Source organism: Siniperca chuatsi, linkage group LG9, assembly GCF_020085105.1.
Source record: "Siniperca chuatsi isolate FFG_IHB_CAS linkage group LG9, ASM2008510v1, whole genome shotgun sequence".
Lineage (NCBI taxonomy): Eukaryota > Metazoa > Chordata > Actinopteri > Centrarchiformes > Sinipercidae > Siniperca > Siniperca chuatsi.
In genome coordinates, this window is record NC_058050.1 from 10,108,154 (window position 1) to 10,134,418 (window position 26,265).

The window sequence follows — 26,265 nt, forward strand, 5'->3', positions numbered from 1 at the left end:
TCTTAGAATTTCCACAAGTACTTGACAAGTTTGTTCCATTTATTCTTTTTCACTATTGTTTTCATTTCCTGTCTTGTATCCCAGGCAATTGTTAACTATTCTGAATAAGTTTATGTTCAATGGATCTTTTGTTTGTTACATTTCTTGTTCTTGTGTTTTGATTGTATTTTTTTGAGAATTCTTATTGATCCTTTTATCCCAGTGTCTTTGGAGTCTGCCTATTCTGGCACTGGGTAACAGACCCATTAAATCATGATGCTTGTCTCATCTGTCTTTCAGTGTTATTTGTTTTCTTGATTCGGTACACAGCAGGAAACCTCTGCTAAACCTCCTGTGCAATTCATTCAACAGAGATATTGATTCCACAAGAAGACGTAGGCTACCGTGCTCAGATACTACTCACCAACATCATTATTCAGGCTATTTCTTGTAAGAACCAATTTATCGTGTCCCCTGTGACCCAATCCTGTTTTCGAGGAATTCAGAGTAACTTAAGTCTTCAAGTGCAATAAATATAGATACAAGATTTTGTGACAACTAAATGAATTTCGCAATACAAGCTGACACGTAGGAGACAAAGACACAGTGCAAAGTATAAATGCAATGCAGAATCTGTTGAAACTGAGTTTTACATGGTAACATTTGGCAAAAAACAACAGTGGGACATCTGTTGCATTTAAAATTCAAGTTTGCTTGTTGCTTGAGCAGAGGTATCAGAGGGGGAGGCAGATGTGGGTAAGGGGCTTTTGTTGTCAGGTTTTACAAGTTTTCCGAGATGTTGCACCTAGATTCACTGGTGGTTGCTAAATTCTTAATGAAGGTTGACCCAGATAAACTGCACACCATGGTTCAAAGAGGATGACGGTGAAACTTGCAATATCGCATGAAAATGTTGTATCACCATAAAGTAATTTTTCAGAAAATGTGACAAATTGGCCAACTTTCTCTCAGAGTTTGAAGCACATTTGAAAACTAGGTTTTGATGCGTGTTAATGTTGTGTAATCCATACACGAAATAACTGAGTAAACTTGCAGTCAAATAAGGACAAAATTGGAATTGTGACATTTTAATGGGACAGGAGAAAAATTCAATCGCAAAGCTAGCGCATCATTAGAGGCTTCTACGGTCTTACATCCAGTATGTTTGTGGTTTGGCCTAATTACATGCACACTACAGTCACTCAGCAGGTTAGCCCTTTTGATCTACACATCCCCTGCTGGCTGCTCCTGTCATTGCACCCAAGAACCTGATTTGGAGATCAGAAGCAGAGGGATGGATGGAGGGAATAGAGACATGATATCTTACGTAACATTTTTAGGCTGCTTATGGTTAGCGCCCCCTCATCTAACCATCACACTAATGCTCTTTCTCTCTCACACGCGCAACACACACCATCAACAATCGCACGCTCTTGTACAAGCGCATCTAGCATCAAACGGCACACATAATGGCAGCTTTCCACAGGCATCAAGGGTGGCAACAGTGGCAAGATGAAAGGTGACATCCCCACTCACTTCCCTCTCTCTCTCTCTCCCTCCCTATGTCTCTGTCTCTCTTTCTATCCTAGAAGGTTAGACATGTCGAGCTTTGATGTGCGTTGCCACCTCTGTAGAAAAATGTTCTGTCTTTCTCCCTCCTCCTCAGCTTCCTCCCTCACCATTTTTTAGCTGTCTTCTTCATTTGTTTTTTTCTGTGCCATTTCTTGTTTCCTACATTTCATCATTTATCTTCTTTATTTCATGCTGTTGCTCTGTGCTGGTCATTAATTTGATTTATCTCGCTTTTTTTTTCTTATCCTGTCTTGTTGTGAAAAAAGGGAACATTTAAAGTAAGAAATCTTGCCTCGACCAAAATCCATAAAAGACCAGAAATCCACATAGCCAACATAAGCCGAGCTTCAGCTCCTCTGCTTTGCACCATGGATTTCCAGCAATCAGCTTCTTAAATCCTCCTGCTGGAGCCCCACATCAGTGGTGGTTTGCTGTACTTCAAAAAATATGTACTCGCCCACTGGGCAGATTGTTTCAAACCTTATCTCAAAGAGCTCAGAGTTGTTGATTCAGCCATCATATTAATCTGTAGGCAACTGAAAGTCACTCTTGATTTTCCTGTATGTCACAACTAATAATTTGGCTTACGTGGTGTTAATTCTTTCTCAAGAAATGTCACATGAACTCCTTGTATTCAGGCTTCAAATTTCCAGTGATATGTGTGTCTTTGTAAATGTTACATAACTATAAAACGGTGTGTTTGCTATACATCACTGCCTATGCAAATAAACCACCATGGATGATTCCACTCTGTAAAATATATTAAGATGACTCATAACTCTAACACTTATCCACAGTGTGCTGTTTTTCATTCCAGCACCAACGTTGTTATAGTAGGTGTCATATTATTATTATTTTTTTTCAAATAGTGAATATTTCATTTTGTAACAAAGCTCTTCACTTATTCCTAAAGACTTTGGTGATAGAAAAAAAGATCTCTTCCCACTCTCGCTCCTTTTTGTGCCTCACTTTTTCATTCTCTGTGAGCTTATTTTCTGCTTCTCATTTTTCTCTCCCTCTCCCTATTTCTTTCCTCGACATCCTTCCTTTCTTTTACTCTGCCCGCTGTTCTCACCTCTTTTACACCTCCTGTCCACTTCCTCTCTCCACTCCTTCCACAACCTTTCAACTGTTTTTCACCTTGCCACCAGTTTGCCCTCCGTTCTCAGTTCAGCTGCAATTCAGTCTCTTTACTCAAAGAAGGCCTAGGTTTCTGAGAGTATGGCAAAGATGAAAAGGGAGAGAAGAAGGACGATGGAGGTCGGACGCAGGTTAACATTCAGTACCACAGCCTGTCAGATAAACGGAATGTCAGTTTAGTTGGCTCCCAGCCTTCCCAGAGGGAATCCCAAGGTGCACTGGGGGAGGAAGGGGGGCAAGGAGGGAGCGCTGGAGGATGTGTGTTGTAAAAGATGAGTCAGCAGAAAAGAAACCATTTTATTGTAGGTGCAGAAAAACTACCAGTGCTCTCTCTCGTCTCTCTCCTTCTCGTTTCGTGTGAACCTTCCCTCTGTGAGAGTTATCTGCCATCAGTGTCTGTACACAAGGTACAAACTCAGGCAAAAGTGGCTGCCAATTTGTCGCAGGTGCTTTAGGCGCTGCCACTTTATGAAGGGAGACGGGCTTAATGCTGGCGAAGGAGAACAGAGAGCGAGAGGTGGGAAACTCTCCAGGGAGCCCGGGCCGTGGCAAAGATGTGATGCATTGAAGCTGAGCTTTATGTGACTGGTCACACTTGTGTGTACATGTAACTCTGTGTGTGAGTGTGTGTGCATGAGCTTTGATGTGTTTATGATTTAGAGAAAGAGAGTGAGATATTTCTTGTTAGTGTGCGTGTGTGTGTGTGTGTGCAGAACTTAACACGATGAAATTAAGTTTCTGCAACTTTCAGAAAGTCACTAATGATATTAATGTGACAAATTGTTTTGAATGAATCACAGAGCACACACACTCATATACATTCATACACATTACACACACACAGCAAGTATCTGCGGAATGTGTAAAGGATGTGGCCTCTGTTGGTTGTTTCATCTCTGCGCCACCATTGTTAAGGAGAAATTGGATTTTTTATGTGCATATACACGGAAGTGCACGTGAATGCGTGTGCATGTGACTGGAAGTAGAATGTTGCAGATTGTCTGGTGAAAGCCCGGAGGGCTCCCTTATGTAATTGAAATGAGCTGCTGCACTCAGATGAATCGCCAAGCCAATAAAACCCATTAGAATTGAATTGCATGAGAGAGTGTGGGAGAGGGAGAGAGAGAGAAAGAGAGATGGAGAGGTAGAGATGGGGAGATAAGAATTGTTAGTTTGCATATATGTAAAACACTTATGCATGTGTATGTGAGTGTGTGTGTATATTTCTGCAAAACAGAGCATGAAGTGAGCAAGGGGAAGAGAGACTAATGGGTTTATAGAAAGATTCATGGGAATCAGAAGGGAGTGATAGAAAGATGAAAGGATGGGTACATAGTGAGATGGAGAGGGATACTAGGTGACCAGGGATCAGTCTGTTTCTGCTTGGCTGTTGTAATGAGCCGTCAGGATAATTGGAATGAAAAACATAGACCTCCATTTAATGAAGTAAGACTTTCAAAAAACATAGAATGAGAATGAAAGTGGAAAAAGGTTGGGGGCAGAGGAAGCCAGACAGAGATAATGTAGAGTCAATTTTGTTTGAAAAAAAATGTCTTGAGTACTGTTTTCCTCCACACATGACAATGCACCTCTATTGGCATCTGAGTAAATTTTGAATGAGTCTTCAGCCAATCAGTGTTGGCCTTTTTAGGCCTCAGCAGCGGACCTCTGACTAATGTCCAACATTCAGTGCGCTGATTGACAGCTGGAGCCACCACTGCTCTGGGCAAGGCCCTTATAATCAGGAACACTGAACATGAAAGAACAACAGGGCTCATCCAAAATGGCGGTGCACTATCCTCAGGCGCACTTCTGCAAGAATGAGATACGAGGAGAAACGTCATTATCGCAAGTGCCGCCACATCCATCCCTGGAAATAACATGGGCTGTGTGCCTGATTGGCAGCCATATAGTGTTAATGAATAACAATATGATGTGGGAGAAAAAGGACGCTATCGGCCAAGAGAACGACAGCTGTATGGCATTCTCCTTAATTAAGTTGAAGAGAGGCAGTGAGGGAACGTAGTCGCTAAGGAATGAAACCAGAGACGTAGCCGAATGAAGGAAAGTGAAGGAGTGGTTGCAGATGAGGGGAAGAGAGTTTGGTTGAAGAAGAACAAGGAAAAAGAAGTGAGATATGTTGGTAGGAAGATAAGAAAAAGTTGGAAATAGTGAGAAAGAACTATTTTTAGGTCATTTGTAATAGTCATATTGTAATAGAAATTAATCAGGGTCCAGTTAATTAGTGCAGCGTCCCTGGCCATTAATAAGTGACAACCATATGCACACATGCATGTATGCACACACATACATGCAACATATAAGCACTCATACGGGAGAACAGCAACAGACACACATACTTAGATAATTGTAGGGTAATTTCTCTTTCTTTCTATCTTGTCCAGCCCCCCCCCCCTCACAGAAAACTGTGCTCATCTCTTTGTCTTTCACACAAAATACACTATGCATCATGTACATTTCTTTACAGAGAGAAGAAGACCATTCTGGGCCTGAATAAAGAAAAAAAAACAGGCCAGGGGAGGTATAGTGCTGACATAAGAAGAGTGCAAAAAGAGATTGATGATCTCAGGGCCAGTGGGAGAAAGGGAGAGAAGAGACAGAGGAACACTTACCAATAAATTACTCCTGAGCAGAAAGGGCAGAGTGTGTGTGTGTGTGTGTGTGTGTGTGTGCACGCGTGTGCGTGCGTGCGTGTGTGTGTGTGAGTATGTATGTTTCTGCATGTTGTGTGTGTGTGTGCATGGCCAATTATGCATTTGTGTGTAAGTGTGCATGAACATGTGGTCTGGGTATGTGTATGTGCGTGCACAAGCCTGCACGTGTTTCAAAACAAGCTGTGTGTGTGTCTACGTTTGAGAGTGTGTGTGTGTGTCCTGAGTCTTCGAGTACATAGACTTCCTCACACGTTGCGGTTTTATAGAGGTTGTTTGATGAAGTGGCATGTTATCTATTCTTGAAGTGCTGATGCACACACACAGACGCACACATTCACACCCACTCCTCCATCTCCCTTTTAGCTCTTGTCAGCCATTATTTTTGTCTTAAACAGCAATATGAACGTGTCTCTTTCGACCTCTCTACCTACCATTGTGTCTCAGCCATTGATTCAGAGAATGTGTCAAGATCCAAGCTATTGTTCGCCATTGAATGAGACAGTCCCTGCATGGCACTGTTCCATTGGGAATGCATCTGTCACAGACAATGTCTCTGTCTCTCCTGCCATTGTACCATATAAAATGTGTCAGTGATAGAGAATGTGTTCCCATGTATTCTAGTTGCCTGGTAGATTGAATGTCAGTCTGCCAGGTGTAATTCTGTTCTGCCCGTGCTTTAAAGCATATCTTTCCCATTGTAAACATCTTCTTTAACCCCCGCATATCATTTGTCTGGATCCTTATTGCTTGTCAGGGGTCAAGATCAATTCCATTTTGCACACACAGTCAATTTGGGAATATAATTAGTAACATTTGTCTCTGGTATCAAAATGGCATCGGCCTGAATTGCTGATCAGCATGTTTGAAATAAGTCTTTCCTCCGGTTCTTGTATTTTACATCTTTTCCTCCTTCTCAAAACTCATTGGAAGAGATGAGCTGTCTTTGAAAGATGCTCAATTAATATTCAACCATAATAACACGTGTCATGTTTTATAGGCAGTAGTAACTTTGCTATAAAAGCCTGCAACGCCTTTGTTGAAATGTCATTGCATGTTGTAGATAATAGCATTTGTGTATGTGTGTGTTATCCCATTCCCTGTCTGTCTGTAGATAATGTGTCAGTCACTACCATGGTCCCTCCCACTCCTACCACCCAACCAATAACCTCCCATCCTACTACCCCAACCCTCACAACACACAGCTTCGCCCTGGACCCAAAAGGTAACACTCACACACCTTATTATTCTGCATCTGCTACCCTCCATCTCTCTCCTCGTCCTTCCCTGCTCTCCTTTGGTGTCTTTCACTCACCTACTCATTTGATGACTCTCATGTGGCCCACACACACACACACACACACACACACACACACACACACACACACACACACACACACACTTTTTCTGCTGCAACCTTCCTTTGCCCTGCATCTACATGAGCGTACGTGCGAGCAGACGCTTGGATGTGCACTGTGCACAACCACCCACTCTCTCCCTCTTTCTTATCACTGGCTGTTTGATGCTCCCCAAACACACATTGCTCAGTCAGCATTTGTGTACGTGTGTGTGTGCATGGTCTAGGGGGTCTCTTGGTGCTTGGTGGGTACTGTTGATGAATCTGCATTAAGAGTTTAAGGAACTGGCAACGCACCCAGCCTTTAGCTGACTGACGCTGGCCTCTGGAGGACTAGGGAGATGCTACACAAACATATTTATCTGCACACACATATCTAACACACATATACAGAGAGAGAGGGAGAGTGTGAGTGAGAGAGAGAAAGAAAAATCAGGGATCCAGGTGGTTGTCTAATCGTATTCTCCCAGATGAATGTTACACAGCAGGAGAAAGAAAGGCTGCTTGGCACTACTCTGCTCTGAGTGTGTGTGTGTAAAACTTCACTCTTTCACTAGTTCCCCTCTCTTTTTATCTCTCATACATACACTCACACAAACACATGCTCACTGATATCTCTTCCCCTCCTTTCTTTCCATACATTTGGCTGCTCTCTGTCTCCTCTCTGTTACTTGAAAGAAGAGATGAAGCGAAGGGAGCGAGAGCATCCTTCTTGTTCTTTTGTTGCCGCTGTCTGTGGCAGGTAGAGGTTGTTCACCTGCTGGGCATGTGTGGAGATGTCATAAAGAATCATAGGAAATGCCGTGGCTTGAACAGTTTGGTGAACGTTTAGTCGATGGTGATGTATCAGCTGAGGGGCTCCTCAGAGAAACAGCTCTTTTTAATACATTCAGTCATTTCCTGTGGAGCTTTGGGCTGCCGTGGATTAAGAACAGGGTGGCGTGAGGTACAGGTATAGCGCTTCAGTACTTTCTTTTTCATGCCCTGTAAAATATTGCTTGTGCCGACTGCTCGATCCTGTCCTGTGTGCCTGCAGATGCACCAATATTCATTTAATCATATGCACATGCCAATACTAACTTGATCATACACATAAGCAGGAATGTGATGTACTTTGTCACAGTGCTCAATGAGACATTGTCCAAGAAATACACGCACAAGAACGCACCGTCTTTTCTTTAGCTGTCAATCCCTGCTCCCCTTCCTCTTCTTCCTTTCATTCACCTCCTCCATCACTCTGTCTTGTTCTCCTGGTCTCCATGTGTTAGCACTGTATTAATGATTCATGTTTTAATTCCGCTCTGTCAAGGTCCAAGAGCTGCATCAATAACTCCATGTCCTTGCTTCCTATTGGCCTTACCAGCTCTTACACGACACCCCCTCAGCCCCATTAAAAAAAATGTTTTTGTTATTGTCAGCCAGTATTTACTGGTGAAACTGTACACAAACACATGCTTGGTCTTAATTATTGCTTATAATTATTTAAAATAATTGATTCATTTTTTGACTAATCAATTAATTGTTTCATCCACAAAATGTCAGAAAATACAGAAAAAAATGAGCATCACAATTTACCAGAGCTCACAGGTGATGTCTTCAGATTGGTTGTTTTGTCTGACTAACAGTCCCAGTACTCAAATTATTAGTTTAAAGGGATATAAAACAAATAAAAAAATAAGTAAAATCCTCACATTTTAGAACCTGGAACCAGTGAATATTTAGCATTTTTGCTTGATAAATTACTTAAACAATGAATCAATTCTTAAAATTGCTGTCATATCATTTTTCTGTCAGCTGTCTAATTGCTTAATCAACTTATCATTTCAACACTAACCTACACTTTCTTTCATTATTCCTATGTTTTTGTTTTAGTATTTGTCCTTTACTTTAAAGCAGTGTAAAGTTGGTAAAAGGTGATGTTGACATGAATAATTCCTTGCCACTACTGCAATTTCCTACTACAAAATGTCACACAGTTTAGCTTGTCTTTTTTATCTTTTTTATCTCTCTTTGCTCATTTTGTGGTGAAGTGTTTGATTTCATTTCCCAGGGCTGCAGTGCTCTGGGTGTAAACACACTCAAAGTTTCCCTCATTCAGAATGCATTGTGTTCTTGACAGGTGCTTGGCTAGAGTGGGTTTTTAGAGGTTGACATACTTATTTCTTTATTCACTCTACTCATTTCTCCACCTTTTTCTCACCCATTCTGACTGTCTAGCGTTCTGTGCAGTGGGGGGTGAAAGGTGATAATGCAAGTTGGGTGGAAGATATTGACTTCTCTTTTCTCCTGTCTTGCTCCCTGTACTCTCTCCCATCCTGGCATTTTCATGTGCTTTCTTTCTCTCACTTTTATATATTTTTCCCCCCTACTTTGCCTACACTTCTCGTTCCCATTATCTCCATATTTCCCTTCATATACCCCACACTCCACCCACACATATGATTTGTCTCTTTTGTTCTTTCTCAGATCCCGGTGCAGTGGTAGAGACTCACAGTGCAGTACCATATGCAGTGATAGGTGGCGTTCTGGCACTGCTGGTTTTCACCATTATCTGTGTCCTCATTGTCACCATCTGGTGCTCTGTCCGACAGAAAGGTAACAAGTACACACACACACACACACACACGACGTAACACAAAAGTTTCTTTCACAAGCAAGGGACAAGTTTTGGCAATCAGACTATTTTATTGTATTCACATTTTTCACAGGCACGTTTTCTCATTTCTCTGCTTTCTGGCGTTTTGCAGGCCAGTTACACCCAGATTCTTAGAAAATAATCTTTTAAATTGAGGTGTAAAATTGTCAGCGCAGAGCAGACAGGATGGGATGCTCCTATCCAGGCGGGCACTGTCCATGATGGACGACCTTGGCCAGGATAGAGGAAGAGATAGGGTGGGGTGGGAAATGTAGGTGTGGTCCCCATGTTTTATGACTATATGTTAGTGTATCAAGGCTCATCTATTAAAAGCAGCCTCCCTGCATTCCCTATCTTTTTAAGTGCCCCCGTGTTGGCAGCCTTCGACTATGTACAACAGCTGCCAAGAAATGATCCGGGAACAGCGTAGCAAGCAGCAACCAACCATTACTTACCCTATGGCTAGAGAAGCTGTCAGTCAACATTCAGTATGGCTTGACCGCCAATCAGCACAGAGACAGGACTATTACAACCAAACCATGTTGAGACAGGGCCATTAGGGTCTTTGTCTCTGGTCTGCCGTGACTGTCAGCATGCCAGTCAACCTCTGAATTAAGGAGAATGAGAGTGTCACTCACCCCTGGAGTGAAGGGACACTCAAGCAGGAAGATGACTTGAGCAGTTCTTGCTCTCTGTAACCTGTACCGCACCGAATCATTAATCATAAAGAGCTAAGGGGTGTTAAAATGTGTGTAATGGGTTTTCTGAATGACGCAAACGTGACATTGTTCTCTTGCACCTAACCTTCCCTCCACTCTTTTCTACCAATCTCTCCTCCCTCCCTGGCTGTTATTCTCTATTATCTTCTCCACCTGTCCATCCTCTTCTGCCTCTTCTATTCACACATCCATCCCCTACCTTTAATTTCCCCCGGTAGGCTCGTACCGTACACGAGAGCCTATTCTTGCTTGGTATTGACCTAACAATCAGTTAACTAATGAATTAATCAGTTACAGGTATGATATTCAATAATATTAGGGCTGATTGGTTTGATAATGCTGCATGGCGCTACAATGATCATGACGCTTTGCCACCTAACCTTCCCCCTCCAATCTCCATCTTGGTCTCTCTCTCTTTCTCTCTGTCTCTCCCTCTCGCTCTCTCCATCTCTTTTCATTCAGGTTCCTATCTTACCCATGAGGCCAGTGGGTTGGATGAACATGGTGAGGTGCAGGAGGCCTTCCTCAATGGGAACGACGCCAGCCAGGGCAAGAAGGAGTACCTACTGTAGCCCTTCTCCTTCCCTATCCCCTTCTGACCTCATCCCTCTTTCTCTTACTCTCCCTGTATTTCACCTTATATACAGTATACACACACACAAACACACACATACACTTCTATACAATGCGCCATAACAGGCGGCCTTCTGAAAACGACTGTGTACAGATACTGCACACAGCCAATCCATCCCACTCCATTCCACTCCATATCCTCCTTACACACTCATACCCAGAGACAGATTCAGAAAAAGAGAGCCTATAGACCCACCAGCCATTAACGACTGTGCCATATACTGTAAGTCGGAGAAACTGGGGAAAATGCAGACCGCGAGGGTGGTGGGAAGAGAGGGTGAGGTGAATGTAGACAAAAACTAAATGACGCCATAATTATTTTGATCGAGGGAAGCGGGGAGCACAAAGAAAACAGGCACTCTGCCCATGCAGCCGCCAAAGTGGAAGGGGAATTAGAGGCAGATGACTGCTATAATTCCATGCCTGGAAAAAACCATCCATTTCACAATGCTCAATCTTTAACTGGCGGACACAGTGGGAGCAGTGTGCAAGGAGGGAGGGCGAACTGAGGAGGGTGGGAGAGTTGATCTGGAGCTATTGAGCAGTAGACACTAGAAAATTGAAATTTTTACAATTGCCAAAGCATCTTGCCTACAGAGCGCAACTCATATATAATTCCCTAACAACACTGGAGTGTGTAAACCCAGAGTCCCGGGACGTATCCATACTTTATGAACAAGCTAACTGTCCTGTTTTGCTATCCCAGTTGGGTGGCCTGCCAATAATTTGTGAAAAAAATGTGCTTTTAGTCATTTGTTTTCCTCTCGCTGCAACAGTGCAGAAAAGGTGGTTCTCTTTCCTTTTGACTCTCCATCTCCTCCTTCCTCTCCATTCACCTGTTACCATCCTCTCCCCTCTCCCTTATATCTCTCTTTCTCTCTGTCTGCCCCCCTTTATCGTTCCTCCTTTGTTGGCTCCTAATAATGAAAGGATTAGTGTTGGGCTGCGTTCCTGACAAAGAAGAAAGGAATATGACTTGCTAAGGCATTAAAGAAAAGCTTAATTATTTTAGAATGTCATTAAGAGGATAAAAAGGTTTAAAAGTCGTAATAAGAAGGGCAAGGGGAGTGATAGCAAAAGGAATGAATGAGAAAATACAATGGATGGATATTTTTTCTGAATGCTACCACACATATGCAGATACATGCACACATTCATACATACAGTAAACATGTTGACAGAACAAGTATACATATCTCTGAATTCCTTATTTGTATAAAAAAGAACAGCAACATAAATTAAAGGAAACTTTTAAGAAATAAGAAAACTGTTTACTATTGAAGCGCATTATGAAGCAACTATACTAACACAGAATATTAGCCTATAGAGGTGCAAAGCCGAACAAACTACTGTCCAGTGATCTTTAAAGAAAATAAAGAAAAGGATAAAAAAAATCATTTGTCTTTATGATAAACCAGAGGTCTAATTGATTTTTTTTTATTAATTATTATTATTATTTGAACAATTATGATTGTTGTTAATGTTATTATTATTGCCGTTGTTATTATTACAATTGTAAATGTTCAAGAAATGTACACTTCCCATGGTTTGTTTTTGGTTCTACTGTAGAGAAATTGCTGTCTTTTTTCACTCTTACCTTTCCTCTCTTTCCCAGTCTTTCTCTCTCTTCGTCTCCTGTGCCTAGTCGTCTCTTCTCCTGTCTTTCACTCTTGTTTATTTTAGAGTCCATGTGTCATTGTTGATAAATAGCTAACTATTTCTTTATAGGGGAAAGATACAAAGCACGACAAAATAAAAAAGAATCCAAAAATAACCATTGGGATCAGACTGTTTTTTGGATGTGTTTACTGTGTAATTAGCAGGTGCTGTTTTTGAAATCCTGTGAAAAGAGAACAGGAGATGGAGCATATGATTAGATCAATGGGGAATAGTGGAGTTATAGGTGGGAAGATAAAGATGAAGGCGGTGGAGCCAGTTATAACTGGCAGCTCAATCAGAATAAACAAAACAGAAGGTTCTGTGGCGCAGCTAATGAATCATAAGAACAGATAGCGGGGAAGAAAGGGTGACAGGAGGATTCAGTCAGATGTACACAGAAAAATATGACTCTGCCATTAAGTTCCACGCAATCAATACCCGATTCTGTCGAGAAGCACTCAACATGTCCATCTGTGCACAGGGCTAGATTTGAAAGCCGCCGGAGGTCGCCGGGTGATAGATCGATGTGTTTCTCTTCCATCGATGGCAAGGCTCCATGGTCGCCTGTCATAAAGACAGATTGTCAAACGGCAATCAAAGTAATGGACTTGCCAGGTGCTACCAGCATGAATTGACACTCCGACCAACAAACAATTCACACACATACAGAAGTCAACACCAGACATATTTTCAGTTTATGATGACGCAAAGGTAGCGCAGGTCACTCATGCTATCAGACCCACCATGGTCGATGAGTAATAAAACTGAGAATATTGTCCCTTCAATACAAATAAGTGTATGTCCTTCAAACAAAGGTTTCATCTGTTGTTTTCCTGCTAGATTCACAGCACTCAGTCTGGTTGTGTTAGTTGGTTATTTGATGTTGTTATTTCTGCTTCCCCTCATAGTCAAAAAAACAACAAAAAAGTACGCTTTTTCGCTCAAGCTCTATTTTGTATGATTTCCATGAAAGAAGATTTTGCAATTTACAATCACATTCAAATCCACAGGACTTATTGTTGGGTAGTTGCTAATGCTGTTACTGCTTGCTCTGGTGCATCCTGGGAAACCGGCCATTATCTGACCATAACAATGATATAATTCAGTTGCTAGACCTGATGACAATCGCACCACCACAGTGATCATAGAGGGTGATTATCAAATCAATAGACATAAGCAAAAATGAGTTCGGGAAAAGCCAGACAACAGTCGTATTCCTCCCCGAGTTTATGACATGCAGTGAATGTTGCATAGTCTGGCCAGTAATGACAGCAAGAAGTCTATGAATAACTCAAGCGGCTTCTCCCTGATGCTAGTTTCACTGATTAACGTCCTGGAACGGGTTCACAACAGAGAAATCCTCATTTATGACCCATTTATGATAGTCATATTTCATTTCTACGAGTTGCAGATGATATCACAGTCCATCCGAACACAAACTCTTTATGTTTGTGGTGGCTACATGGTGGATTAGACACAGTTTTATCCATCTGTAAAGCCAACCCTAATGACCTGGTGAACGCAGCTTATGTTCACTGGTCTTGGCAGTGTGACCCAAGCGAGGCAAGGAGGTGTGTACAGTGTGGCAGCATAGCATGAGGCATTGATTGAGGTGCCTGAGTGTGTCGCATAATCACAAAGCAGAGAGGCAGACAGAACAATTGAATGGGCAGCCGCGCCAGTGAAGCTGGGGAAATTTTTTTTCCCTTCACCAGATTTCTCTTATCAATAATGTGTTCCGGTCAGGGATTTTTTTGTAGTGATGGAAGACATACTGTACTCTGTTTATTTTCTGAGTAATGTAAGGAGGAGATGGAAAGCAGCAGCAGCATGATAAGTAAAAAAATTTATGAAAAATAGACACAAGAAATGTAGAAAGAGCTGGGAAATTATCATCTAACAAAAACGGAGAACAACAAATCTAAACAGAGACGGGAAGGGAGAGGAAGAGCATTTCTAGGATCATGAGAAACAAAAAAGAAGTGAGAAAGTGTGACATGCCCATGTTCTATGCAGAAAGAGATGAATTTCTTCTTTATAACTCCATCAGTGATTTCTTACACCAACTCAGTTCAAGATGACAATCCAATTAGTGTGAGCAAGGCCATTTTATTACAAGAGAATGTCACATTGTATTTACTAGTTTAATCAAAACAGCCATGAAAATTGTGTCATAACCAGGTTAATTATGTTTTCCCTACAATGCTGCATCCTCTCTGGACCACTATGTTATTTCTGAATGTTTAATTAAACGCTGTCACTCATATATCTACATTAGTGGTGGTTGGCTTAGCAGAGTCTTAGAACAGGCTTAGAATAAGGCCCATAGGAAGAGCAGTCAAAGAAAACAGACATCTGTGATCAGGATAGTAGTTGTCATCTGGAGATTTAATTTTCTCACTGACATTTGGTGTGGGACCTGATAATTAACTGGCCTTTTCATTTGTGAGTTATTCATAACATCTTTGCATGAGGTTGCTGATTAGTTAAAAAGCCAACAACAAACAGGAATATGCTATATTTATTCTTCTTTAGTCCACAAGCTGTTTGTTTCAAACACTAACTTTTTCTCATATACTCAAAAAATGGAAGGAACATTGTTTTAAGAAAATAATTAAATTGTTTGAAGATGATGACAAATGTTCATGTTGAAAAAAACAGCCCAGATCTTCCATCTAGTCAAGAATTCAGACCTCTGGGCACACTTTGGCTTTAAGGGAGTGTTTGGCTGAAGACCATGGAGCTGCCTGCACTGCCTCACACAGGGCCATACGGACAGATTTTCCTCTGGACGGGGCTACTGCAGGTGGAAGGTGGGGAACAGAAAGAGGAAAGGATGCCCGTTCGTCCCCGACTTTTTTCTTAGGAGGAGTGAAGAGGATCTGGGGCACGAGGCTGTACAGCTGGAAGAGGAACATGGCAACAGCATGAGCCCAGGCAGGAAGACGGGTATTGGGGGTGAAAAGCAAGAGCGCATGGATAATGTGGAGTGGCAGGCACAGCATAACTAACAGGGAGAGGGACAGAGCCAGGGAACGGACCCGGCAGGAATCATGTTTAGGGGGGTCTGCATGACTAAAAGGAGTCTTCCTGGGCTTGATGCATAGCAGGTCAAGGTAAACAGCCAGTAGGCAAAGCAGGGGGAGCATGAACACTGTCGTCCCATGGACATAGACTAGGAACTGGGGACTGAGAATGATGTCAGGGGCGCACACTCCCCAGTGGCTGCTGTGAATCTCAGCGTAGGTGAAGTTGTGCATGTCTTCCACATAAAACTTTGACAGGAATCCTCCGTATGGAAGGTACTTTCCAATGACCTTGCGGTCATGGTAGTACTTGGGGGGTGGGGAAGGGGTATGGGGTAAAGAGGTCGTCCAGTTGCCGTGCAGCCCGAGGCCAGCTGTGCCTGGACCAGTCCCACCACTTCTCCAGGTGTCAAGGACGTCCGAGCCAATGAACTGGGCAAAGGAGGACAGAACAGAGCCCACCCAGCACAGCAGAACCACACACAGAGCTCGTTGACGGGTCATCACTAGGGAGTACCTGGCATTCACAAAGTGGACATATTTGAATGGTGTTTGTACTGCACTCAAATGCCCTAAAGAAAGAAATTAACACAAGCAGTTATAAAGTTTCTACACTGCCTAGACACTCATCTTGCACTAACACCAAAAATACAAAATGGCTCACCTTACTCCTATCAGAAAAGGGGCATTTTCATTTCAAAATTTGCAAGAGATCTGCTCAAACAGCTGTAATATCTACTAGAGGTGAGCAAGCGCCTTAATTGAGCACAAGTAGTTGCTCTTGACTTACACCCTCTGGTTAACTGGTTGGTGCAAAGCAACTGAAGACCATTAAAAAAAAACATAATACTGACTCTCTTCCACTGAAAGGCTGGATTTGTAGGTCACTCTTAATCAAACATCTAAGAACCCCAGAGCCTATTGATATTTACTCACCCTGTCTCTCAGATGGCAGTATAAGTAGTACATGATATAAAAAAAAAACAGCCTTATGAGCACTGGACAAACAGCAATGGCACACCTTGACATGCTTGCTGCTTTTTTCATCCTTAAATTGATTTTCTTCTTTTACTGCTGAAAGCACAGTTGACTCTTGCCACCCACATATTCACCCTCTCCCACACATACAAGAAAGTATTGAAGCATTGTATGTAATTGGAATTTACAGTGATGCTTTATTATATTCCAGTGAAAAATATCTTATGTATCTTATGTAAGGTATCTAACTTGTATTTCTTTGTACCATGTTAATATGTATGTTAAGACGCTTTTCCACTTTAGCTCACATTGAGGATTTCTATATTTATTCTTCTACTGCTTAAACTGATTGAACCTTCTTCACTCACCTGTCTGCCAAGTGATGCTGCAGGTGGGTGTCCAATGTAAGCAGCATCAACAGGAACATGGTAAACTGCCTGACCAGCAGGGGGCAACACACCAAGGTTATGCAGGTGTACAGACACTGGGGTGTTCGCAAGTTGAGTAACACAGTCACAGGGACCGCGACTGCAGCCCCTACAGCCCCCACCCAACCCAGGCACAGCCGCAGACAGCATGAGACACTCCCGAGTTGGGGCCCTGCACCCTGGGTTCTCTCCTGGATGTTGGCCTCTGTACCGCTGCCACTGACCGCCATGCACAACCTCACACTCACCACAATTACAGATACAGATAGGATGCACTGGCACAGGGAATACAGCCACATGAATTCCATGTCTGGGGGAGATTTTAAAAAAGAGAGACACAGAGACTGATAAAAGCAAAAAATATATTTGACTACAGTTTAATAAGTCATTACTGATAATGATTTGAAAGAGCAAAGAGAAATGTATAGATGCTTATGCAAATACAGCCTCATTCACTCCCACTTTAGTTGTCATCCCTGCCCTATGTTCCCACATGGCTCTTTCCGCAAAGGCTGCACCTGCTGCGTTAACTTGCATTGTCAAAGGAATGGTCGAACATAGAGAAAGACAACGAATAGAGGGAATACAAATGAGAAAGGAGTGAGAACAGGTGGAGGAAATTTTGAGGTTAAGCATAGGGGTGTAGGTCAGAATAGTAAAAACAGTCAGCATGTGAGGGAGAAAGTATGTGGAAGGATAGAGAATGTGATGCAAGTTTGTGCTAGGGGCAGAGAGACGGGCAGGAAGAGAGTAGATATTTTGATAGGTATTGGAGAGCTGTAAACGTGCCTGGAGAGTGAAAAGGTCATGCCAGACCAGACTTGACAGAACTTCCACACTGAGGATGTGAGAACCATGCAAACACAGAGCAACAAGCACCGAGCTGGGTGGCAAAATTCTGTTAACACTCTCTTTTCTCGCTTCTTTTTCTGGTCTTTGTTTTGCCTCTCTTCTCTCTCTGGCCCACCATGCATCATTTGCACACTCATACGCTCTGAAACACAAATAGGCCTAGACATTTATGCGTAAATACACGAGCGCAGACACTCAATCACACAAGCCCACACTCCCCCAATGAATAATTTCCAGCAAATGCATTCAAAAATGATTGGCAGCTAATTTTAGTGCATTTTCAAACTATAGTCTCGCATAAAGTGGAGTGGATGAATATTGAAATAGCAGATTTGCCGCAGCAATATGACACCTTAGTTTGACCTTTTCAGAACATTTGGTGTTAGTTGTCATTTTTCCATAATAATCATGCCTGGCTGAAATAACCTCTTTATACCCCTTCATAATCACTTTACACAGTTGTCTCCTGTCTCACCACTTGAAGGGCCTCAGCAAAATTGATTTACTAAAGTAATTAATGGAGTTTAATCCACCTTGTGTGATTTTTTTCAATTCAAATTGGTGGCTGGTCACTCCCAGTGTAATTAATTGCCTTAATTAATCAATTAAGCTCTTTGAAACAACATTCAAACTATAGGGCCAAATCTTTCAGCATGGTCAGTGGTTTTTAGAGAGTTGAAGAGTCAGTGTTGCCTGGATGTTGATAATAATAATAATGCCAAAAAAGTAAGTTAGGATAAAAAGGTAGAGTTACCTGTTGTGAAGCCCTGCGATGACACAGATAGTTTATACAAAGCTCTATAATCTATCCTCTGAATGACTTGGCTGCCTTTTTATTTCTCTCCAGGATCTCTATCTCTCCCTTTCACCTCTCACTCTAAACTGTCTGCCCCCACTGACAGAGTATAAACCTGATTCATAAACCTCTGCTTATCCACCTGCCTTCTAGCTCTCTCCTGTCTCTGCAAACATATCAATTGTGTCAATGTTGGAGCATGGCTGCCCTTTCCATCTGAGATGTGCAAAGGGCAACACCACCTCTGCCAGCCAGCGAAATATGTAAATAAGGTACACACACACGCACATATATGAGAATGGACACACATACGTAAAAATAAGATTTATTCTTTGTTCTCATTGCAAAAACCTTCTCACTCAGATTTTCTTTGATTCGTCCAATGTTCTCTTAATTTGAGAGAGACAAAGGAAAATAAAAAGCAGCTCTTAACTTTGAAGGCAATGTGCTTTTTGATGGAGTGGGCATGAGTTGGAGGTGATATGGATGAGCAGAGATATCAAAGACATTTTACACAGTCTTGTTTGAAGGCATTGTTCCATGAAACAAATAAAGCAGACAGCACCAGTGTATAAACTATATTGCTAGGATACAGAGGGAATGCATGTCCTCAAAAAAAAAACCTTAGGCCCTACTTCACATTATCCATTATTATGGATTATTATTATGTTATTCCTGTGATCTTAGACAGTTCATTCAATAATACATAATACTCTCCAGCAAAACTGCATAAAGCTCTATTGACAAAAGACAAATCCTGGAGCTTGAGAACTGAGTTTTGTGTGCTCAAAATGTTGACTTTACATGCAAATGACCTTAATCAAACTGTAGGGCTGACAGTTATAGCCTGGAAAATGTGCCTTTATTTCCAAAAAATCACCCAAGCATATCAAAGTTTATACAAATCCACTGTTACACCCACTGTTTGCCAAAAGGGAGCACACTGAGCCCAATTGGGAGGGGGGGCATTTCACAAAAACATACTGGCAATACAAATCAAAAACGGAGATTAACAAAGTAACTTTTGCCTGCTGCTATTTTAAATACAACTACAGTATGTGGAGACTCTGGGAGAAGCAGGGCGAATTCAGATTACACAAGTAGAAGCATTATAAGTCAACACTATTACAATAAATGTATGCTTTCTGTGTGCCCTCAGTTCAAGAAGTGGCACCAGAATGTGTCTCAGAATAACATATTTAGGCTATTTGCCTCTTTCGTTTTGTGTGAGCATATTTACAAATCTAGATTTAATTATGCAAGGTAACAACACAGTAAAAGCTGTATTTGGGTGAAAATGGGCGATCCTGAGGCACACAAAAAAAGATTATCAACAAATGTAGTATTTGCTTGTCGAAGTTTTTCTCTATCACAATAATGTATAATGTGCTCGGTAGACTGTGATGAGCGGCATCGGTGGAAAAAACAACGCTCCGGTCTCGCGTAATGGAACGAGATCTGCCCGTTTTAACACGGGTTGGAAACCCCATTCCTCCCTCTTCCCTTTGCTGTCCACAAGCAAGGTAAAACGCTATTTTCCGTCCTCGGTTATATGACTGTAAATTGCTTCAGCTCTTTAGCATTTACCCTCGAAACGTGTTCAGGTTGGCTATAACATACATATAAATAAAACGCTTGAGCTTTGCGGGAGGTTATTAGACGTGTTTATTTGTTTTATAAGGATTTTAGTTGAATGTTGCGCTCATACTGTAAGTCTTGTTAGTAATGGCTGCCCCCATGCTACCTCGTTGAGGCCTACTAGCTGGTGGCTAGCGGTCCCGGTTTAGCTTTCTATTTATTACTGAAATGTAAAGTTAATATGCATTTTGCCAAAACCGATATTGCGTGCAGGGTATTGGGATCTTAGTGAATTTTCTTTTTTTGAAATGGTTAGTGTTCACGACCAAACGGGGCTCATCCTGAGATGGATCCGGGAGCAAATCAATAAGCGGCCACTCGCCTGCTTCTAGGAAATCTAACGCCGGTAAAAGCGTGTAGCCCCTCCACACACGTATCTGTTCTCAATTGTTGATTTGCTGCTTGAATTGTTAAATTGGTATTTCGTTTTAAGTAGTTTCATCACGAGTGAAGTAGAGCGAGTCAGGCGTGCCCACACATCCTAGTCAGAGTTGATAACCCGAAGAGACTGCTGTCGTTAACGTTACTCCTCACTTATGTTCAGTGTAACGTTAGACCACGTTATTGCTACCGGACAGTGGACAGCTTCATTCTGAAGGATGTTAAGAAGAGTTGTATTCAGGAGTAACCAACTTAGTCTATTCCGAGTGTATGTCAGTAGTTACATTAATGTAACGTTAGTGTATCTTCTTTAGATGCCAGGTGTCACAGTGAAAGACGTCAACCAGCAGGAGTTTGTCCGTGCCCTGGCGGCCTTCCTGAAGAAGTGAGTATTATGTTTCCGCACCATGAGTGATCACACATTAAATGTAGTCGTCAGTGGACTTGGTTCCGTCATTGTACTTGGTTCCGTCATTGTACTTGGTTCCGTCATTGTTTTACCATCATGCACCTCTTTTTTTATTTTTATGTATGGATATATTATAGAAACTAATGGTACACGCTAACAAAGTATTTATATGTGGTCCTGTTGTGGTTTAGTTCATGCTGACATTTCTCGCCTGTCCCCAGGTCAGGAAAGCTGAAGGTGCCCGACTGGGTGGACCTCGTCAAGTTGGGTAAGCACAAGGAGCTGGCCCCTAGTGATGAGAACTGGTTCTACATCAGAGCTGGTAAGTCCAAATATCTGTTCTAGTTTCCTACTAGCCATGGCGTCTCTTTGATACTAAAAGACAAAGTTTTATTTAAATATCCCAAGTTTGCTGACGTATCGAAGTATTTATAGCTGATGTTGCCCCCCTGAAGGACTCTTACTGCATCATTTTGCATCATTGAAGGGATGTATAGAAGTTTGTATGTTTCACATGGTAGCAAATGCTGTAAATGCAGCGTGGGCTTACTTGGCTTCATAAATGCCAGCACAAACCACTGCTGTGATTTGATGCTCAATTAAATTAGCCTTGTGGCTTATAGAATGTTTTTGCAATCTCAAGAATGATTGACAGCCTTGGTAAAGAACTCAAACTTGCTTTGAGGTTTTAGTTTTATTGAAGTTTTTGACTGGACCACAGAAAAGTGGGGCCAGCCTATAAATGCAAAAGACTGTCCCTGACTGAAGAAGGTACACCATTGGTCAGTTTGTTTAAAAGTTCTTGAGACATTAATAGTAAAAATCCTTTAATTTCTTTACTACTTGATTCGTTATTTGCTATTATCTGTATTTGTGCAGTCATGTTCTCATTTGTATTGTAGTGAACTGTCATGTTCTACAGATGCCAGTTTGAACAAAATGACAACAAACAAAACCTCATCCATATTGACACGCATAGCCTCAAAAACTGGGAGGTGCACGACCACATGTCGCAACTACTTGCTACGCCCGATGCAAGAGGCGTGATTGTCACTTTTGGTGCATGCCCACCCTACCTAATAACTACTGTTGACAGTGTACTAGAGCCAAAAAGAAGTGGAAGATAGGGGATAAGTTATTTGTCATTTGGCTTCCATTTCCAAATCTGTTAAGACTCGCACAATTTCTTTTAATGCCGTAGCTTAAAGGTGTAATTGAAAGCAGGGTTTAACTTGATTGGTGATGTACAAGTTCTTCACTTTATTTCTCACTTCAGTGCCTTGCTCATGAAATATGAAACCGCACTAATCATTCATTTTCCTGTCTTGATTTCTTACTGAGGTCACAAGCCCACTTATCCAAATATCTCTATTTTACCATATTGAGAGGGAATCATCAAAGCAACATATTGCTACTGACGCTGCATAACACCCACATCTCTTTCGCTCCAACAGCATCCACAGTCCGCCACCTGTACCTCCGTGGAGGTGCTGGTGTTGGCTCCATGACCAAGATCTATGGAAGTCGCCAGAGGAATGGCGTGTGTCCTGCTCACTACAGTGTAGGATCAAAGAACGTGGCTCGTAAGGTGCTGCAGGCCCTCGAGCTGCTCAAAATGATTGAGAAGGATCCCAATGGGTGCGTGTCACTATCAATTGTATCCACTAGATAAGAGCTTACATTTAAGCATGGTGTAGTTTTAGGCTACTGTGTGCACAGAGTAGTTGACACCACCCTCTAAACATGCCGCCACTCATTCTAGGAGTACTTGTGACACAGTCCTCAATTTCCCCTCTGCATTTTCATCTTTGCAGAACCATGACGTAAAGGCCCATTAATATGATGCTGATTAACTGAAATCTCTACATGCATAAGCTTGTTCTGAGAGTCTGCAAAAAATATGTATTCACACTGTATTGAGAGGACTAATTGATTGGCTTGGTTTTTATTCAGTTCAGGTGGGCAGGAAAATTAAATTCCACCTTAAATTGCCTTTGCTTCAAGATTGATAAGTGATTTTTGCCAATGTGTAGAATTGATATGTGGCTTTCCCTGACTGTAATACAGTGGTTAATGTGGCGTAAAGTAGTTATTGAAGACATAAGCATTTTTTGTATTGATTTTTGACCAAGTTATGTAGGTTGATATATTCTATTATGTTCCCTTATTCTCCCGTGTTAAGTTTTTGCTGTTCTTTATTTCCCTCAGTGGTCGCAAACTAACCTCCCAGGGAACCAGAGACCTGGATAGAATTGCTGGCCAGGTGAGAAACTAATCTGTCTTCACTAATTATGTTGACATTAGGGCTGAAACGATTCCTCAAGGAACTCGAGTACTAAAAATCACCCATCGTGCTGTTTCACATAGATGATTACTGTTGCATGCTTACACTGTGTGTGATCAGACGGTTCAGAGCGTCTTTGATGTGATTTGACAGCACAGATTAAAAAGAGGAGGAAGAGAAGCGCAAGGGGGGCAGAGAAGAGACAGGCCAGAGAAAGCACCCAAGTGTGCACGAAAACTTTGTATAGTGTCTGTTGTAAAACTGAACTAGCCTACCACAATAGCACGATGTCTATGCTTCAACATCTCAGCAGAAAGCATGATGTTAGTCTACATATCCAGTTCACAGAGCAGACCTGGCACGAGGTATATGAAGGCTAGTAAAGAATGTAGGCTACGCTAATTATGGCTATATGTAATGGCTAGTTAACAATGTAAATGAAGGTGGTGGCTAATTATGATGTCCCGAAGTTAAGTTTTGTTCAAGATATTAACCACAGAAAATAAGATGCTGTAGTCAATTTGTGAAAACCTGAGCGTCATTACTGTTATTTATTATGATAGTCACAGTAGCTTTCCACTCGTTTTTGCCTCCTACAAATGCCACAAAGACCGTAAAGGCCTACGTTATGCCTGAGCTGTAGTTATGTTGAAAGTTTTAGTTCTGAAACTTAAGTATATATACATATATAAGCAAATAGGCAAAGCACATAAGCAAACGGTGTTTGTCTTTGTATTTCAGACAATGCTTTCTTTTAAACCCAAAATGTAATTATGGCACTTAAATGCACTAAATGGGTTTAGTTTTGACAGATAATATTATTGTATGCAATTTTAAACAATAAAATTTTTTTTTTTCTAAAGGAAACCAATTAGTTGTTCAATTTAAGATACCTGTCATATTTTCTTTGCATATTTACTATTGCTTTTAAATAAAGCAAAAGTATTATCTGATTAATCGATGAAATAATCGGTAGAATACTCCATTAATAAAATAATCGATAGCTGCAGCCCGAATTGACATACACACAAGTAACTTGATTGAGTACTTGCATTGTAGTAAAAGTCCAAGCAAAACTGTACAGCTTTCCCAATTACCTGAGTTGTTTAACACTTGGATTATTATGCATGTTGTGGATGCATCTTTTTTCTAGAGATTTGTGTACTATGTACTGTTGAGTGGCTCAGCAGATGCAGTGTACTGATCAAAGTACATATAAATTTGTAATAAATGCTATTGTCTGTAGTGTACCCAAAAACTTGGTCACTTACTACCTTACCTACATTTACTCATACAGTAGTATGTCTTTAACATTGCCACCACCTTGCCATGCTTTAAATTTTGAAACACTGCTTTGCGTTAATTTTGACCCGTCTACAGAATCAACAGTCAAATAACAAATTGAGCCACACCAAGCCTTATACAGTACATTTAAGAGATTAACCTAGTTTGTCAAGTGAGTTGTGTAGTCTGATATTGACCATTTTCCTCTGGTGGTCATAAACAATTCTGGTGGTTGAGGATTGAATCCTACCAGGCCCTTGTGCCTCTACTTGTTTCCTACTGCCTCAATAATGAAAAAACACAAAGGGGGGTGAGCTTCCCAGTACTTTAAATGGTAACCATTGTACTGACAAACTCTAGTTTGTGTGCTACAGCCTGGTCGTACCAACTGCAGAAAGTAATTTAAATGCTCCAGTATCAGGCTCTCCAGCTGCTGAATGAATATCATTGCAACCTCATGCTGGCCTGGCAAAGGTTGTTTTCGGTGACTGACTGTGTATGATACACTCTGGCATTTCATGTAACGTTCATACGCACTTGGGATGGTGCCTGAAGCGTGTGTGATCACAGAAATATCATCCCTTTGCTTTGATGCAACACCTTGTCTGTTGCGGGAGTACATGGCCCCAGTGTCACTTCAGCATGCAAGGCTTTTTAAAAAGCTTGTCCTTGGGCAAATTTTCGTCTGCCAGCCAAGCGTTATGTGGCTTCTGTGGCACACTACTGGAATTGTTTGTTCGCTTTCACTAAAAACAAATCACAGTTGTGCCTTGTCAAAAATCAGGAGAGCAGCAGCGTTGTGATAATCCAAGGGTAAAAGGGGTAAACATGAGGAGGGAATTTCATGCTTGGTAAGTCCGCCGTATGGCACCAGTTTTCTCCTTGTTTACCCATGCTAATGAGCAGTATGCAGATGAGCAGACCTGGGCCCCGCCTACCTGCTGCACAAAACTGTCAGGAAGCATGTTGGTGCGTCTCCGCTACCTCCTCACAAAAACCCCCTTGTGTGTTGTAGTTTCTGATGGCTTTGTAAGAGAGTGATGCTTTTTCCTTTGCAAGCGAGATTTCTGCTGTGTACTGTCAGTACACTATTCATAGTGTGTTTGGCAGCTGGCAACTGGAACACAGTAAACTGTTTCTCTTCGAAATTGTGTGCACTCTAAAGTCCCCATGAAATTGCATTTTGATAGCATCTTACTCCCCTAAGTTGCACATTTCCTGTTCAAACACAATATTGTGGTGGGCCTTAATGTGGTGAGAAATGTACAAGTAAACAGTAAACCAATAGAATGTTAAGCAGATGGGAAGTTTCATTTGATTTGTGATTGATGTAAATGAGTTTAAATAGTTGGGATCATTTGCACCAAATATGGTAGCATGATGAAACCATTAAAATACAATTCCCCCCAGCAAGTAATTGGATTTAGATTTGAAGACAGCAAAGTTTTCAAATGCACTACAACACCTCATCTGCTGCAGGACTTAACTTGTGTGTATGCCTCATGTTTTTTTTGTTTTTTTTTTGTTTCCACAGGTTGCAGCTGCAAACAAGAAAACTGTTTAATAAAGCTTTTTTGGAGAAAGTCAAACGTTGTGTGCTCTTTGTTTGTAACTTATGTGAACAATGATGATGAACCTGACAACATTAATGGTCTGCTCAGTATTTTAAAGTACTCTGCTCATCCTTTTCTAAGAAATTGCTTGAATTGGTCTTTGGGCTCTTTTCATTGGCATTGTTCAAGTTGTTAAACCAAATTCATTAAGTAGGGTAGCACTGGTAGTTGACCTGATGAGCTTTTTTCCTGCTGAAGTATGAACGCCTA

General features: G+C 41.6%; 3 protein-coding genes across 8 annotated transcripts in view; 2 read left to right on the top strand and 1 right to left on the bottom strand.

The window, feature by feature from the left end:
• Window positions 1–12,481, top strand: part of cadm4 (cell adhesion molecule 4) — a 145,776-nt gene extending 133,295 nt beyond the window's left edge. For 2 of the 5 annotated variants that reach the window (XM_044208736.1, XM_044208735.1), the window contains exons 7-9: window positions 6,478–6,588; window positions 9,187–9,315; window positions 10,537–12,481. In XM_044208736.1, coding sequence (XP_044064671.1) covers window positions 6,478–6,588; window positions 9,187–9,315; window positions 10,537–10,646 — 350 coding nt within the window. In that variant the 3' untranslated portion in view covers window positions 10,647–12,481. Of the gene's footprint in view, window positions 1–6,477; window positions 6,589–9,186; window positions 9,316–10,292; window positions 10,372–10,536 lie in introns of all 5 variants that reach the window. The other 3 variants (XM_044208739.1, XM_044208738.1, XM_044208737.1) reach the window with 2 other exon arrangements.
• Window positions 12,482–14,027: 1,546 nt separating this feature from the next.
• On the bottom strand, window positions 14,028–18,714 carry LOC122881944 (adenosine receptor A1-like). 2 transcript variants are annotated; one of them, XM_044208741.1, is made up of 3 exons: window positions 18,405–18,714; window positions 16,739–17,108; window positions 14,028–15,909 (listed from the first exon to the last, which is right to left on the bottom strand). In XM_044208741.1, the coding sequence occupies exons 2-3, from the start codon at window positions 17,104–17,106 to the stop codon at window positions 15,054–15,056; spliced, it is 1,224 nt and encodes a 407-aa protein (XP_044064676.1). In that variant the 5' UTR covers window positions 17,107–17,108; window positions 18,405–18,714; the 3' UTR covers window positions 14,028–15,053. The 2 variants fall into 2 exon arrangements, with proteins under 2 accessions (XP_044064676.1, XP_044064677.1); XM_044208742.1 differs by lacking the exon at window positions 18,405–18,714 and having other exon boundaries at window positions 16,739–17,245.
• Window positions 18,715–19,884: 1,170 nt separating this feature from the next.
• On the top strand, window positions 19,885–26,031 carry rps19 (ribosomal protein S19). Its single transcript, XM_044208743.1, has 6 exons — window positions 19,885–19,969; window positions 20,780–20,850; window positions 21,096–21,196; window positions 22,329–22,512; window positions 23,083–23,137; window positions 25,977–26,031. Exons 2-6 carry the CDS (start codon window positions 20,780–20,782, stop codon window positions 26,004–26,006), a joined length of 441 nt encoding a protein of 146 aa, XP_044064678.1. The 5' UTR covers window positions 19,885–19,969; the 3' UTR covers window positions 26,007–26,031.
• The last annotated feature ends 234 nt before the right edge of the window (window positions 26,032–26,265 follow it).